Source organism: Ricinus communis, chromosome 7 (genome assembly GCF_019578655.1).
Source record: "Ricinus communis isolate WT05 ecotype wild-type chromosome 7, ASM1957865v1, whole genome shotgun sequence".
NCBI lineage: Eukaryota > Viridiplantae > Streptophyta > Magnoliopsida > Malpighiales > Euphorbiaceae > Ricinus > Ricinus communis.
The window spans coordinates 8123523-8139469 of record NC_063262.1 but is presented as its reverse complement, the minus strand read 5'-3'; the positions used below and the strand labels follow the sequence as shown (position 1 = coordinate 8139469).

General features: G+C 33.4%; 1 protein-coding gene across 2 annotated transcripts; it reads right to left on the bottom strand.

Annotated features, from left to right (window-relative positions):
• Positions 1 to 3420: 3420 nt before the first annotated feature.
• Positions 3421 to 5253, bottom strand: LOC8274925 (stress enhanced protein 2, chloroplastic). 2 transcript variants are annotated; one of them, XM_002528634.3, is made up of 3 exons: positions 4837 to 5253; positions 4189 to 4504; positions 3421 to 3679 (listed from the first exon to the last, which is right to left on the bottom strand). In XM_002528634.3, exons 1-2 carry the CDS (start codon positions 5170 to 5172, stop codon positions 4235 to 4237), a joined length of 606 nt encoding a protein of 201 aa, XP_002528680.1. In that variant the 5' UTR covers positions 5173 to 5253; the 3' UTR covers positions 3421 to 3679; positions 4189 to 4234. The 2 variants fall into 2 exon arrangements, with proteins under 2 accessions (XP_002528680.1, XP_015580541.1); XM_015725055.3 differs by lacking the exon at positions 3421 to 3679 and having other exon boundaries at positions 3829 to 4504.
• Positions 5254 to 15947: the final 10694 nt, after the last annotated feature.

Below are 15947 nucleotides of genomic sequence, written 5' to 3'. Positions count from 1 at the left end.
ACCTCACACCTCACGTGACCGTGCCTTTAGCAGTAGGCAAAGATGACATAGAGTATTTGTACACGTAGCATGTGAGCCTGGAAATGCAATTAGGATAATCCCATTTAAAGTTTACAATTAAAAAAAAGGTTTAATTGCACAAAAATTTGTATTTTTTACTTATTATTAAATTTAATATATATAATTTTTTAATTTTTTAAATTTTAGTATTATATTTTAATTTTACAATTAATATTTAATAAAATTATTAGTCAAATTCATAGATGTAGCATGGATTTTAGTAATAATAAAAAATTTCTAAAACTAAAAAGAAAAACTAATTTTATATTTTTAAATAATAATATTTTAATAATGAGACGAGTCAATAACTCTAATATTAATTTAATTTATTATTTTTATATGTTAAATATAATATTTAAATAACAACAGTATTTTTTGATATTACTAAAATATAACCGATTTAGTTGATAATTTTATTAAATACTAGATATAAAATTAATATTAAAATATAATACTGAAATTTAAAAATTTTAAACATTATATACTAAATTTAATATCAAATGCAAGATATATAAATTGTTTTGGCAATTAAGCCACTACAAATAATAATAAATCAAATTCTCTCAAATTGTCCATTTTTAACTAATTAATTTATATTTTATAGCGTCACTATTTCTAACTTTCCTATGCAACCAAAATCTATAATTTATAATATATATATATATATATAGTATGTCAAATTTTTCATGAAATTTCACTTGGCAATATTTTATAAAACTACATCACATAGAGTTTTAATAAAAATATATATGATTTTGACGTGGTTATATAATAATAATTAATTATTGATATTAAATATTAATCAAATAAAATGATAATATTAAATACATTATAATATTAAATACTAATTAAATAAAAAAATTACTAAATTTCTATTAATATAAAATGATAACTAAATATAATAAAAAATTAGTGATTATATAATGTCACTATTTAATGTATATTTATTATATTTTTTAATATTTTTACAATTATTAAATATTAAAATTATTGAAATAAAATAATAATATTAAATGCTTATTAAAATAAAACAATAGCTAAATAAAATTATTTTATTATAATATAATATTTATAATTAAAATAAAATATTTAAACTAAAAATTTAGATCAAAAGATTATCAATAATTATCCATTAACACAAGCTAATTGCTAGTAATAATAAGAATAACACTAGGATCCCAAATTTAAATATAACGTCTGTTCAAGTTTATAAAAAGAAAAACGATGGCCCGAACTATTAAAAAGAAAAACCTAAATTTTGTAGGATTCAATAATTTAACTAAGTTTTCAAAATCAATAAAAATTATATTCATCTTAAGTTTTTTTTGAAAGATTATTTTCTAATAGCAAATTCCGATTAAAATATTGACATGACACTGTAAGTCAATAAAATATTAAAAAAATTTAAAAATTTATTGATTCAGTAACTTAATTTTGTTAAATATCTATTGAACAAAGAAAATTCCTTTCTTCTCCAATTACTTTTCTTTACTACTATTTCTGTATTTTATTACGTTTTCAATGTCTAAACATAAAACTAAAAAAAGGAAAAAGAAAAAAACAACAACCTTAATAGAGAAATCAAACCAACAATGAAAAGAAAAATTAAATCAATAACTTTATTTATATACTATTTCTTTATTTAAATCAACAAAGAAAAATAAAGAAAGACCATATATACATAGAGAAAGGATCTCTCTTGTTTTAGTTGAATTTATTTATTTTTTTGGAAAATATACTCCTTAAAAAGAAATAATCTCGTAGTAAAGAAAAAATAAAATCTTAAATTACAGTAGGTTTAAAAAATAAAGAAATTATTTATGCTCATTGAATATTTTAAAAGAAATCAAGTGAGTCACTAAGAATTTAATTTTGATTCTAATAATTTTATGAAATTTTTGGTGTTATATTAGTGTTTTATCAATTCGAGCAAATTTAAGATAATTTTAAAAATTTTAAAAAAATTAACTAACATTATCAAATAATGCAAAATCTAATATTTATTACATAACAGTCGTTTACCTGTAGATTTTATAAATATTGTAATTATTTTGATTCAAACTACTAATGTAAATTGAATTATGGAGAAAATTTAATAGAATTTATAATATTTTAAAATTAATAATAATATTTTTAATAAAATAAATATTTTTAAAAATATTTTCTAATTTTCTATAAAAATTATTTACAAGTGTTTATTAAGAGATTTTTAATATTATATAAATTAATAATATAAAAATAGTTGATATTATTCTTTTAGGATTAAAGTGTTAGTTTTGTGATTAAAATAATTTTTAACTACCAAACTATTTTTTTAATTAGTACAATATTAAAAGTATAATTAAAATGCTAAGTTAGGATTATAATTGTGATTTAATAGGAAATGTAATTTAAATATTTAATAAATAAATAAATTAAAATTTATAAAAAAATTTATGAATTTAAATTTTATGTCAAAATAAATACACATATAAAAATAAAAATTATACATATCAAAATATAACTATAAATATAAAAAATATTTTATATCTCAGAATTATATGTATATGTGTGTAAAAATATAAAATTCACAATTTCAAATTATACTTATACAGAGAAAAAAAACAGAAGAAAAAAAAAAGAGATTTATCTATTCTGTCCAAAAAAGGGGCGAATGTGCATTTACTTGAAACAATTCAAAAATAGCTACTTTGCGTCTTTGTGCTCGCGTGGATCCTTTTATTATGTCTCGATGATAAACTAAATAGATTAGATATTAGATATTAATATTAATTAATATAAGGAGTAAAAAGTTAATCTCAAAGTATATCGACCAATGGCAGTATAGCTGGCGACTAATAATCAATAGTTGAAAACTGGTAATTGATAATTTAAATTATTTAAAAAAAATTATTTAATAAAATTATTAATTATTGTTTATACATAAATAGTCGTTGAAGTATAATATACTCTAAGTACATTTCATTTATGATATTATTTTTAATAATATAATAAAAAAATAGTTATAATAATTAAAAATATTACAATTAATTTCATTTATCATTAGTTTATAAGATTTATTTTCATGATAAAAATTAAAATTTGAATTTTACTAATTGAGAAATCTATGATCAGAGACATTATAGTTGAAAATATCACAAGTATTTAATCATAAAATATAATTTTAGAATAATAATTATTCATTATGAATCATAAAAAAAAATAAATTATATTAGATCATTTTAACATAAATTATTATTAGTGATTAAAAAAATATTATCTAAATAAATAAAAAATTAAATTATTAACTGACCATAAAATAAACGAAATCTAAACCAAACACCCACGTAAATAAACAAATCACTTAACAAATTGACCATGTAATGCATAAAAGTAAAGTTCTGATATATGTCTCTCTCGTACACAACAATCAATGAATGTTTGACAAAAACATTGTACATTAAATATTATATGATTTTAGTGTATAAATTGCTTCGATATTGAGTTGATCCCACAAACGATTGAAAGAAATTATATTCACTCTTAATCCGCAATTAATTTCTTTTTGTTAAAAACAACAGACCTTTGGCACACTGCAAGTGCAGATCGATTCTATCTTTTCATCATCTGTCTTCATTGCCTGCCACAAGGAAATATACGACACAACATCCACATCATATCATCAGCAGTACTAGGAGATTGGAGAACCATTCATTACTCATTACCATCAAGGGCATCTCCAAGATATTTACACAACAGCAACAACATTCCAATAATGAAATGATTCACTAAAATATTAAATTATAAATTTCACTCAAGTATAGATTATAGTTTTGATTATACAAAAGATTGGACTGGAGTTATATTAATATTCACTGAAATCTAAAAATGCTTATAAACCCCTCTATTTGTGTTACATACATGCCCTACAACCCACATGATCATTGTTCTATTTTCTTTTCAACAATTACATAGTTTTGGAGAGGGAAAAAGTGGGTCGACACCCACCCTAGGACACAAACGCCCCCTCGCCACCAGGCTACAAGCATGGTGGTTCCACATGATTCATAACATGAGCAATAGCTCTAAGCACAATCTGTAATTCTAGTTAGGTTTATTCTTTATATATATATATATACATATACATACCGGTGATCAAAATGGGAACCCAACTCCTCGGATGCCTTGCTTTTTCTCATATATCATCAGAATAGTCACTGTTCTCTCCTTCGTAGAACAGGCCATCAACAATCTCATCAATTAGCAAATCAATAAATGTATTGCAACTCGTAGTGAATATACGGCCTACTCTATTGCGAGCGCTAGAGAACCAGGCGAAAACCGCGGCGCAAGTCACAGCGCCTAAGCACACGCCAGCTGCTTCAGCAATCCCTTGTACATCCATCTTCCTGAATACAGAGTTTCCAGTCACAAACTCCGTTCCAACAGTTGCAGCAAACACAATCTGCAAAAACTATTCCATGAGTCTGCCTTCTTCGTGATAAAACTTTAAGTTCATTCTTTAGTTAATTTCATTGAACAGACACATAAATGTTGCACAATTATCATTATAACTTTCTTTACACCGGCGTAATTCGCGCCGTTACAAGACCAGAAAAATTGTCAAATGTCAGCATAGGAGGCTTCAAGCACAAGATAAATCTCATATTATTCTAATGAAACTGTGCCATGCTACGTACTAATGAAGACAAAGTTCTGATTATTGATCATATTTCCACTTGTAGCTGCATAAGATACACTGTGAATTTATACTAAATAACAATATTAAAGACTTACCATTGCTAGACGGCCAGAAATGATCTCGAAATCGTGACTCTTTTTAGAGCTTTCAATATACTCCGATAAAGTCTCAAAGAACGGCGATACACCGTCACCACCGTCCTTTCTATTCTTCACAACCGCAACCCGATCTTCACCGTACGATCTCAGGGTACACAACCTCGGTTGCAACATAATCTTCTCGTTAAAATCCTGTTCACCTGCACCTGCAGCTACCTTAATTTTAGAAGCAGCTGCCGGAACCTGAACCGAAATTGCGGGTTCTTTTCTCAAGACTGCAGGCTTCTGAGCACCGAGCTCGCAGTGAATAGCACGCGCCACCGTCCTAGCCATTGCCCGAAAATAGCGGGGGTCTTGACTGATTCCTAAAATGTTTGAGATGCTTAAGGTGCAAATAGTAGAACCGTGGTAGTATCTTATGAATCCACGTCTAGTTGTTTTTGTGAGGTCGAGGACAGGTGTGACGTGCGTGGGGCCTAAGGATGATTACGTGTCGAGCATTTCGTTCGGTGACGTCGTTTTCAAAAGATTGGAATAACGTGTCATTAGATGGGTGGGTGTCTATGTCCAACAACCTGTCGCTTGATCATAAAAGCAGAAGGGAATCTTGGAAACTGCAGTAGTCGATGGCGTCTTGACTGAAACATGAGAAAATTATTTTTGGATTTAATCCACGTTTAAGAGATAATTCTTCATTAGAAAGGGTCTTATTATTATTTTTTCTAAGGAATTATAAAAAAGCAGTTTGTTTATTTATAAACCCACAAAAAGATAATATAAATTGAACGACTATATAATATAAAACTCAGTAAGTGATATTAATCAAATTGTCTAGTGTGATTAGTTGGTTTCAAAAGCTCAAATGATTAAGTCAAATTTTCTTTTGGAAGAAACACGTCTAACTAAAAATTTAAAAAATAAATATATATATTCTAATTAAAATTAAAATTTAAAAGATAATATTTGGGCATGGCCGGTGAGACATATTAATACTGAAATATCAAATTTAATGAATTAAAGATGTTGATTATGGTGTCGAGTGGGTTGTGCAATCAACTTCTTTCTCATCGTGCGATTCCTACAGAAGACTTCATGATTGCCTCCAAGGCATGTGACTTTGGTCCTCTAAGAATTGTACGAATTCAAATAGTCAGCACAGCTAGCAGCTAGATCAACCGATGTGCTTTTAAAACATACCAGTTTTTCTCCCAACGCAGATTACATGTAAATATTAATTATTTAATTTATTATTATCTAATAAATTTTAAAAATGTATTTTAAATCTAACATTATAAATATTTTTAATATTAATACAATAATAAGTATTTTCAAATATAATATATTCATCTATGTATGATTCTATTTATAATACATAAAATTTATTTTGGTATTTCTATATCTAGCAATAAGTAGATTTAGAATATATTTAAAGACAAATCAAGATTCAAGTATATCATTAAAAAATTTATTAATTTAGCATATATTTTAATTAAATTTATATTAACTAATTTTGGTACTTTATTTATTTAATTTATCAAATTAAACAATTTTTTTATATTTTATTTGGATTACATAATATCTATAAGTTATTTTTTCTTATATCTTAGTTGGATTATATAGTGATCCTTTTGTTATCTCAATTAAATTATATACGTTCTAAATAATTACTTTAAGCTTCTTTTGACAGTCTTGTTTGATTTTATAACTAATTAATAGAAGAATTCTAATAAAAAATATTAAAATATTTATTGATATTAATATTATGATATTTATATTTGTTAACCACCTAAAAGACGATATTTAAAGAAAAAAAGTCGAGGGCCTTTCAGCTGTGATACTGGCAGCTGAGAGAAGAGGCGAGATTCATGGTTGTCGTATTAGTAGAGGTGCTCATGTGGTGTCCCATTTTACTCTTTGCAGATGACAATTTTTTCTTCTTTGATGCTTCAACAATTGAGTGCAGGAAAATGAAAAGTATTTTAGCTGAATATGAGCGTGTTTCTAGTCAGGCCGTTAGTCTGTAAAAATCAGAAATTTTCTTTAGCAATATTTTGATCTGGCTATCAAAAATAATATTTCTGCAGTATTAGGTGTTGCTACTTCTCTTAATATAGGCAAACATTTAGGCCTTCCCTCTTTAATTGGCAAGAATAAGAGAGCCATCTTTGGATTTCTCAAAGATAGACTATGGAAGAAGATGAGTAGTTGGCAGGCTAAAACTCTATCTCAAGCAGAAAAAGAGGTTCTTATTGAAGAAATTGTAATTGAAGGTTTTATTAGTCTATGATGATTTACAAGTTGAAATTTTGAGATTATAGGCATATGAATGTTCTGTTATATATAAGATTGAGTATAACGGTCTTCTTGCTATCAGTAGCTTTCCTATGCTCTATGTCAACGTCCCTTTCTAGGTTGGGAAAGATGGAAGCGACCTTTCTTCCATAGGGAAGAAAGGTTGCTCCTTTTCCCTGTTTTAGGCCTGTGATGATCTGTACTGAGGCCTTGACCTTCAGTCCTTGACTGTTGGTCATTGTTGTTTTGTTTCTGTTTTTGCTCTTCAACACTCCCCCTCAAGATGGGTTCGAACAAATTGATAGAACCCATTTTGCTAAGAAAGCTTTGATGATTTGATTTGTCTAGAGCTTTCGTAAAGATATCTGCCAGTTGTTCATGGCTCCTGATGAATGGGGTTTTAATTTCCCCAGATTGGACTTTTTCTCTTATGAAATGGCAGTCCACTTCAATGTGTTTGGTTCGTTCGTGAAAAACAGGATTTGATGCAATGTGCATGGTAGTATGTGTTGGAGATGAGCCAGATTGAATTAAAAGAAACCGACCCGCTACTCATCTCTCGACCCGACCTAGGCGACTCATCATAACCCTTAGGGTTAGATGAGTGAGCAACGCCTAAGCCGCCAAATCTCCTTTTTTCTTTCTCTCGTCTCCCCCAATCTCTTCCTCTCTCAATCCTATTGGGACTTGGCCGTAAATAAGGATGGAGATGCCAACAACAGTCCTGAGAGTGCCCCTGCTTTTTGCAGTGGTCGCACCTCTCGGCGTTGGCAGGCGCTCCTCTTGCTCGAGCCGTCTCGCGAGGATTTGAGAGGTGGGAGATGTAGGCCTTATTTTTTGTGTCGAAGCTGTTCACTGTGCTCAAAGTCGCTCGTCTAGTCTCTTCCTGCTGGATGATGGCTATGACGGCGTCGATTGTGGGAAGGTTGCTTGACAATAGAATCTGCGATCTAAAGCTTCATAGCTCGAATCCAACCCGCCCAGGTGAGTATACATAAAATCTTACTCTGCTCTTCTTCTTGCCTCTTCTGGGTCGGTTGTCGGTGGGAGAAAACTTTGTAGTTCCTCCCATCTGGTCAGTATCTTTATTGGGTAACTCATGCTTGTCCAAGTCCCTTGTTTGATCTGTGCCAGTTCTTGCTTTAAATTAAAGATGTGAGCATAATTTTGCTCATGACCATATAGGCCTTTCATCTTGTTCCATATAGCCTGTGAGGATTCCAGTAGCATGCAAAGTCTGGCTATCAAAGGCTCCATAGTGTTTGTGAGTCGTGACATGACTATATGGTCTGTCGTCTGCCACTCTTCTACTGTTTCCATTTCTTCTTTGGTTGGTTGATTCGGATTGATTGGTTGAGGTTTGCTTCGGGTTGCTGTGATGAAGCCTAATTTTTTCCTGCCATTTAAGCTGATGTAAACTGACCTCGACCATTAAAAATAATTTTGATTGTCTTTTAACACAGTGTTGGTAATTTTGTGATATCACTGTGAGACATGGTGAGAGAGATTTTTTTGTGTTTGTGGTTAGTTTGGATTGGTAGGGGATGACAGGATCAAGCCTGCTCTGATACCATGAAGAAATTGTAATTAAAGGTTTTATTAATCTGTGATGATTTACAAGTTGAAATTCTGAGATTATATGCATATGAATGTTTTCTTATATACAAGATTGAGTATAACGGTCTTCTTGCTATCAGTAGCTTCCCTATGCTCTATGTCAACGTCCCTTTCTAGGTTAGGAAAGGTGGAAGCAACCTTTCTTCCTTAGGGAAGAAAAGTTGCTCCTTTTCTCTGTTTTTAGGCTTGTGATGATTTGTACTGAGGCCTTGACCTTCAGTCCTTGACTGTTGGTCCTTGTTGTCTTGTTTCTATTTTTGTTCTTCAACACTTATCAAATTAGCGGCATAAGCAATTCCATCTTTCTATATGAGTTCTTTTTTAATTATCGTGTCTTTATATGAGGAATTAAAAAGGATGATGAATTCATTTTGGTTGGGTATGAAAAATGGGGGTGGTGGGAGAATAAATTGGTTTCAATGAAAGCTTTTGTATCTAAATAAAGCTGATGGCGGGTTGGGCTTTTATGATCTTTGTTGTTTCAAAGTTGGGAAAGCAAATATAGAATCTAGTCTCTAATCCAAATATCCATATTAGTCAGATTATTAAAGCTAAATATTATCGTTATGAGGACTTTTTAAATGCCCAATTGGGATATAATCCAAGTTTTACTTGGAGAGGTATTTGGTCGGCTTAGGAAATTCTATCCAAAGAATGTCGTTAGCGTATTAGAGATGGTATGAATATCAATGTTTAGTCTGATCCTTGGTTGAAGTGTGATGATGGTTTCAAAGTTAATACTTCCATTATGTCGGGTTTTGAGCTACTCAGAATTGATGATCTTTTGATTCCAAACTCAGGGGATTAGGATGTTGAATTACTACAAGACATTTTAATTGAAAGAGATGTCACAACTATCACTAATATAGCTTTGCCCTTTGTTCCTATGGTTTGGCATTTTAGTAAGGACGGTCGGTACACGATGAAGTCTGGATATAGGGTTGCTTTTGACAGTGAGAATGGGCAAACAACATATATGATTGGTCAAAGCTTTGGGCTTTAGAAATACCACCGCGAGTCAATGTGTTTTTATGATAGGTCCCAGTCAAAGCCTCAAGGAAAACAAATAAGAAAACAGTATTATCCGTAAGGTGATAATGAACCTCAAAGACTTGATTAACTTTTTTTTTTGAACTGCTTACTACTGTCAATTGACAGAGTTTAAATACAAAGAAACTCAACAACTTTTCCTATTCTAGTGGGCAACAATGGCTAGTGCCACTATTTTAGCCAACTATTACTAACTCAACTAAATGCAAATAACTATCTAACTACTTGGACCAAATCAACCATTATCAGTCAATAAACTTGGAATTGGAAATTGGGACACGTTGAGATCTTCTGGGCTTATCAATACCCTCCTCTTGGACTGGAACCTTGTCCTCAAGGTTCATGTTAAAAAACCTGTCGGCCAGTTCCCTTGCATTCTCCCAGGTAGCATCGTCAGCAGATAGTTTCTTCCATTTAACAAGCTTTTCTTCCACAAAGCGAGATCCTTGCTTTACCCACCTAGTGTCCAAGATTGCTTCCGGCTCTACTATAAGTACTCCATCATTCGTAAAAGGAGGTAATTTAGTGTTGGTGACATCAGCATCACCGATTTTCTTTTTAAGCAACGATACATGAAAAACAGGGTGGATTCGGGATTCCCCCGGAAGTCTGAGTTTGTAGGCCACCTGCCCAACCTTGGCTTCAACCATATATGGTCCATAAAATCGACTGGCCAGCTTTTGATGTGCTCTCCGAAAAACTGATTGTTGTCGATATGGATGTAGTTTAAGATAAACCATATCACCAACCTGAAAGTGTACATCTCATCTTTTGGAATCTGCCATTTGCTTCATGCAATTAGATGCAGCACATAAATTAGCTTTGAGTTGCTTGAGCACTTTGTCCCTAGATGTTAATGCCTGGTCAACTTCATTAACGGAAGAAGTACCTACATCATAGCAAGGAATTCCCGGAGGCAACCGCCCATATAATGCTTGGAATGGTGTCATGCCAGCAGATACATGATATGTTGTATTATACCAATATTCAGCCCATGGAAGCAGTGTACTCCATTTCTTTGGTTGTTGAGAAGCAAAGCATCGAAGGTATTGCTCGACACATCTATTGGTCACCTCCGATTGGCCGTCGGTCTGGGGATGGTATGCTGAGCTCATGTTGAGTTGGGTACCAGACAACTTGAAGAATTCTTGCCAAAAGTGACTAACAAAAATAGGATCCCTGTCACTAATAATTGATCTCAGCATGCCATGCAGTTTGACAACGCCATCAATGAATTTTTCAACAACCACCTTCGCTGTGTATGGATGGAATAATGTCATGAAGTGTGTCGACTTGCTTAAACGGTCCACCACAACAAAAATTGTGTTTTTGCCATGAGATGGTAGAAGCCCTTCTATGAAATCCATGGTAATATCGTCCCAAACCTGACATGGAATTGGTAATGGCTGAAGCAGTCCTGCTGGTGATAATGTTTCAGATTTATTTCTTTGGCACACATCACAAGATGAAATATATTCCTGAATGCTCTTATACATAGAAGGTCAATAAAACTGTTGTGCTATCCGTTTGTAGGTCCTTAAGACCTCCGAGTGTCCACCAACTGGAGAGTCATGAAATTCTCGGAGTAGGTGCAGAATTATAGGAGAATGCGAAGGAAGGAGAACTCGTTGCTTATAATAAAGTAAACCATTGCGCCACGAGTAAGGTGCACTTGGACTCTTCTGTGCATATTCACCAATTCTCTGCATGTAAGGATCAACAACAGCTTCTTTTTTTATGGCTTGCCATAAGGATGTTTGCGGAAATGATAAAGCATGTAGTGTAGGACTACTAGCCACTCGAGATAGAGCATCTGCAGCTGAATTATCACGGCCCGGTCTATAGGTAATCTCATAGTCGTAGCCCAACAATTTAGCCACCCATTTATGTTGCTCCTGAGTGGTAATGTGTTGCTCTAAGAAGTATTTGAGGCTTCTCTGATCTGTCCGAATGATAAACTTGCAACCCAACAAGTAAGGCCTCCAAGTTCTGATTGCTTGAATGATTGCAAGCATTTCTTTAGCATAGATGGACCAGGATTGTTTAATAACTCCTAAGGCTCTGCTCATGAATGCAATTGGTCATCCTTGTTGTGTAAGTATAGCTCCGATCCCACCACCTGAGGCATCAGATTCAACAATAAATGTTTCATTAAAGTTAGGCATGGCCAGTGTTGGTGTGGAGGTCATTGCATGCTGAAGTGCTTTAAATGCTGATTCTGCCTCCTCACTCCATTTGAATTTCCCCTTTTTTAACAGATCGGTAAGTAGACAGGCAATGAGCCCATAACTGCGGACAAACTTCCGATAGTACCCTGTGAGTCCTAAAAATCCATGTATCTCAGAAACATTAGTAGGCCGTGGCCAATTAAGTACTGCTGCAATTTTTTTTGATCCACTTTTACTCCTTCAGAAGTCACATTATGACCCAAGTATTCGATTTCTTGCTGGCCGAATGCACATTTGCTCAGTTTGACATAGAATTTGTGTTGCTTTAATATGTCAAGCACCTTTGCTACATGTTTAAGATGTGTGTTCCAATCAGGGTTATAAATGAGAATGTCATCAAAGAAAACAAGCACGAATTTTCGAAGGTAAGGGCGAAAAATGGAGTTCATAATGGCTTGAAAAGTGGAGGGTGCATTACAAAGCCCAAAAGGCATGACTAGATATTCATAGTGACCACTGTGTGTACGAAATGCAGTCTTATAGATATCTAGTGGATGGACCCGTACCTAGTGATATCCTGCACTTAAATCCAGTTTAGTAAAGTAAGCAGCCCTATAGAGTTCATCCAACATGTCATCAATGGTAGGAATGGGAAATCTATCCTTAATTGTGACTGCATTCAAGGCTCTATAGTCGGTACAGAATTGCCAAGAGCCATCTTTCTTTTTCACTAAGAGTATAGGAGATGAAAAAGGACTCGTGCTAGACCGTATAAGCCCTATTTGTAACATGTCGTGAACTTGCTTTTTTATTTCAGCCTTCTAAAAATGGGCATACCTGTATGGCCTGACATTAACAGGTTCTGCTCCTTCTTTGAGATTGATGTGGTTGCTCAATTTCTCGTGTTGGTGGTAATTGTGTAGGTTCATCAAAGAGTTCTTCAAATTGATTCAACAAGTGTTGCATGTCTGCTTGACTTTGTCGTGGTGGCTTTTCCACTGTTGTTTGAAGATATAGTGCAAATAAGGAATGACCTTGCCGAATTTCCTTAGAAATAGATTTTGCAGATGTGGCCTCAATGGGATGATTACGGATGCCGCGTATTTTGTGATGTTGGTTCCCCCACTGAAATTCCATTATCATTGTCTTCCAATTGCATAAGATCGTTCCCAATTCTTTTAACCATTGGACTCCTAACACCAAATCCAATCCAACCAGTGGTAAGGAATAAAGAGTAAGGGTAAATGGTATACCTTGTACCAAGACTTGGACATCTTTAAACTTTCCTTGACATGGTAAAGGATCCCCATTAGCTACTGTCACCTTGAATGGCTTGGTTGGAATCACTGACAGTTGTAGTAGATCTGCTATCTTATGATGGATGAAATTATGGGTAGACCCACTGTCAATGAGCACGACCAGCTCACATGGGCCTATTTTGGCCATTACTCGCATGGTTCGAGCAGGAGACCATCCGGTGAGAGCATGAATGGATATTTCTGGGTTATAGCGCATAACGTTCTCATTTGATTCGTCATCAGTGTTACCATCATTGCTTCCCCCTTCTAACAACAACAGCTGTGGTTTGCGACACTTGTGACATGGTGTAAATCGTTCATCGCAATTGAAGTAAAGACCTTGAGCTCTTCGTTTTTGCATTTCTTCCCATAAAAGCCATTTAGTTGCTGGTGTTATCTTGGCTGCATCTGATGTAATGGTTTCTACTGCTGGTTTGTTAAGTGGTCGTGTTAGCCTCCGCGTACGAATTAATTGTTTGTCTCGCATACGTGCCAAGCTAATGGCTTCTTTCAAGGATTGCGGTTTGAACATCCTTATGCCCTCTGCAATTTCTGGTTTAAGCCCTCCTATGAATGTCCCCACCAGCGCTCTCTGAGTCCATCCTTGCACCCTGTTGCCTAGGTTTTCAAATTCCTTATGATAATCCCTTAATGAGCCCCTTTGCGTTACTCGTGATAACGCTTCATCAAAATTCTCGCATTCTGATACTCAAAAAATTGTTCAACTCGTGAGAACCATTCTGTGGGATCATCTCCTGAGAATCGAGGAAATTCAATTTTAGCCAATTTGGATGAAAATATTGGCCGGCCTTCATCATTTCTATCTCGATACTCTTCTCTGCCAATACGAAGTCGCCTAGTGGAAGAGTTTCCTTGTCGATCATTGTTGTTGGTGACTGATTGTCCCTGCAAGGCGTCAGCCAGTTTGCTGATGGTGGCCTCCAATTGCTTGAATTTGTCGATTATTCCCCTGCTCCATGAGAGAGAAATTATCCCGCAGTCCGCCAATGCTGGATTCCAGATTTTCAATTCTCTCTTTGTTGGATGTCATGGCTCTAATACCAATGATAGGTCCCAGTCAAAGCCTCAAGGAAAACAAATAAGAAAACAGTATTATCCGTAAGGTGATAATGAACCTCAAAGACTTGATTAACTTTTTTTTTTGAACTGCTTACTACTGTCAATTGACAGAGTTTAAATACAAAGAAACTCAACAACTTTTCCTATTCTAGTGGGCAACAATGGCTAGTGCCACTATTTTAGCCAACTATTACTAACTCAACTAAATGCAAATAACTATCTAACTACTTGGACCAAATCACCATTATCAGTCAATAAACTTGGAATTGGAAATTGGGACACGTTGAGATCTTCTGGGCTTATCATTTTATGGAGATTATGCAATCATGGTTTACCCCTTAAAAGTCTCCTTGATGTGTCGTGGGATGCATATAAATACTACTTGTATTATGTGCAATTGAGTTAACGAGGATTATGTGCACTCATGTGTTGCTTGCCATTATGCACATACGGGTTGACAATCTCTGCAGCTTTCTCTTAGTCCAAGTCATGATCAGAATTTTGGTGATTTCTTTTTCGCTCTATTCCAGCATCTTTTTAGACCCGTTATGTGTAATATTGGAATATTGCTTTGGGGTCTAAAGCAGCTTTCTCCTAGTCCAAGTCATTATCAGAATATTGCTTTGTGTAATATCTTTTTTAGGAATAATTTATTTTCAACGAAACAAATGAAGTCTCAATCTCTAGTTCTTCTTTCAATTTTTTTCTGGCCCTCCTACTATCAGAATATCCTTTTTATTCCAAGCCTAACCTTTAAAAGAGAAAATGTGTATTTTTGTCTCTAACGATTCGGTGCGAGGAATGAATTAGCCCTTGAACTATCTTTCGATGCAATTAAACTCTTGAACTGTAATTTAAGCCATTTCCTTAACTGTGCATTAAACTGCCGCACACGTCATCTTCATCTCCACCAACACCGCAACTCTCTCACCATCACTACCGCAACAATCTTACACAATATGCATATATGATGCAGGAGACAAAAACCTCTCGCCTTCCTACCCTTTCTCCCACCACAACGGCAGTGTCTCCTTTTTCTATTTGTTTCATATGTACCCATACATAGAGTAATTTGGTGGGCAGGTGGTATTGCTTTGGAATGGAGTCTCCATATTGGACAACGCTGAAGCTTCTCGTATCATTTTCTCTCTTCAAAGCAAATCCATTCTACTTTTGTGTCCTCTGTTTTAAAAATTTGATTTTATTTGATAGCATTAAAATTGAGCTCTATTTTTGGTATATTTCTATCGTATTATTTTTTTTTCCTGAAATAAATTTGCACAAAAGTTTCTTAGCAAATGCATTGAACAATCGCCATTCGTTGTCCCAGGTGCAGAGAATGAGGGAATTCAAAACTTTGTTTATTTGAGGATTTATTCTTTTCCGTTTTTCCCAAAAAAGAAAAATTGTTAGAAAATGCATTTATTACTTTAAATTCCTAATTTTAAATGAACTCCAAAGAAATTGAAAAAAAAAAAAACAATTTTGTTAAATCTGAAAATCTGTAATAGAAGCTTCATTAGAGATAATTTAAAAGACAGTATTTTTTTTTTATTTTTCAATTGTAATGAGTAATATTTTTTGATATTTTAAATAGTAAAAA

Excerpts from the sequence above, each read along its gene's own strand:
- LOC8274925 (XM_002528634.3), bottom strand. The coding sequence starts at position 5,172 with ATGGCTAGGACGGTGGCGCGTGCTATTCACTGCGAGCTCGGTGCTCAG. Across the intron at positions 4,505-4,836 it reads TTTCTGGCCGTCTAGCAATG|ATTGTGTTTGCTGCAACTGT; the intron begins GTAAGTCTTTAA and ends TAGTTTTTGCAG.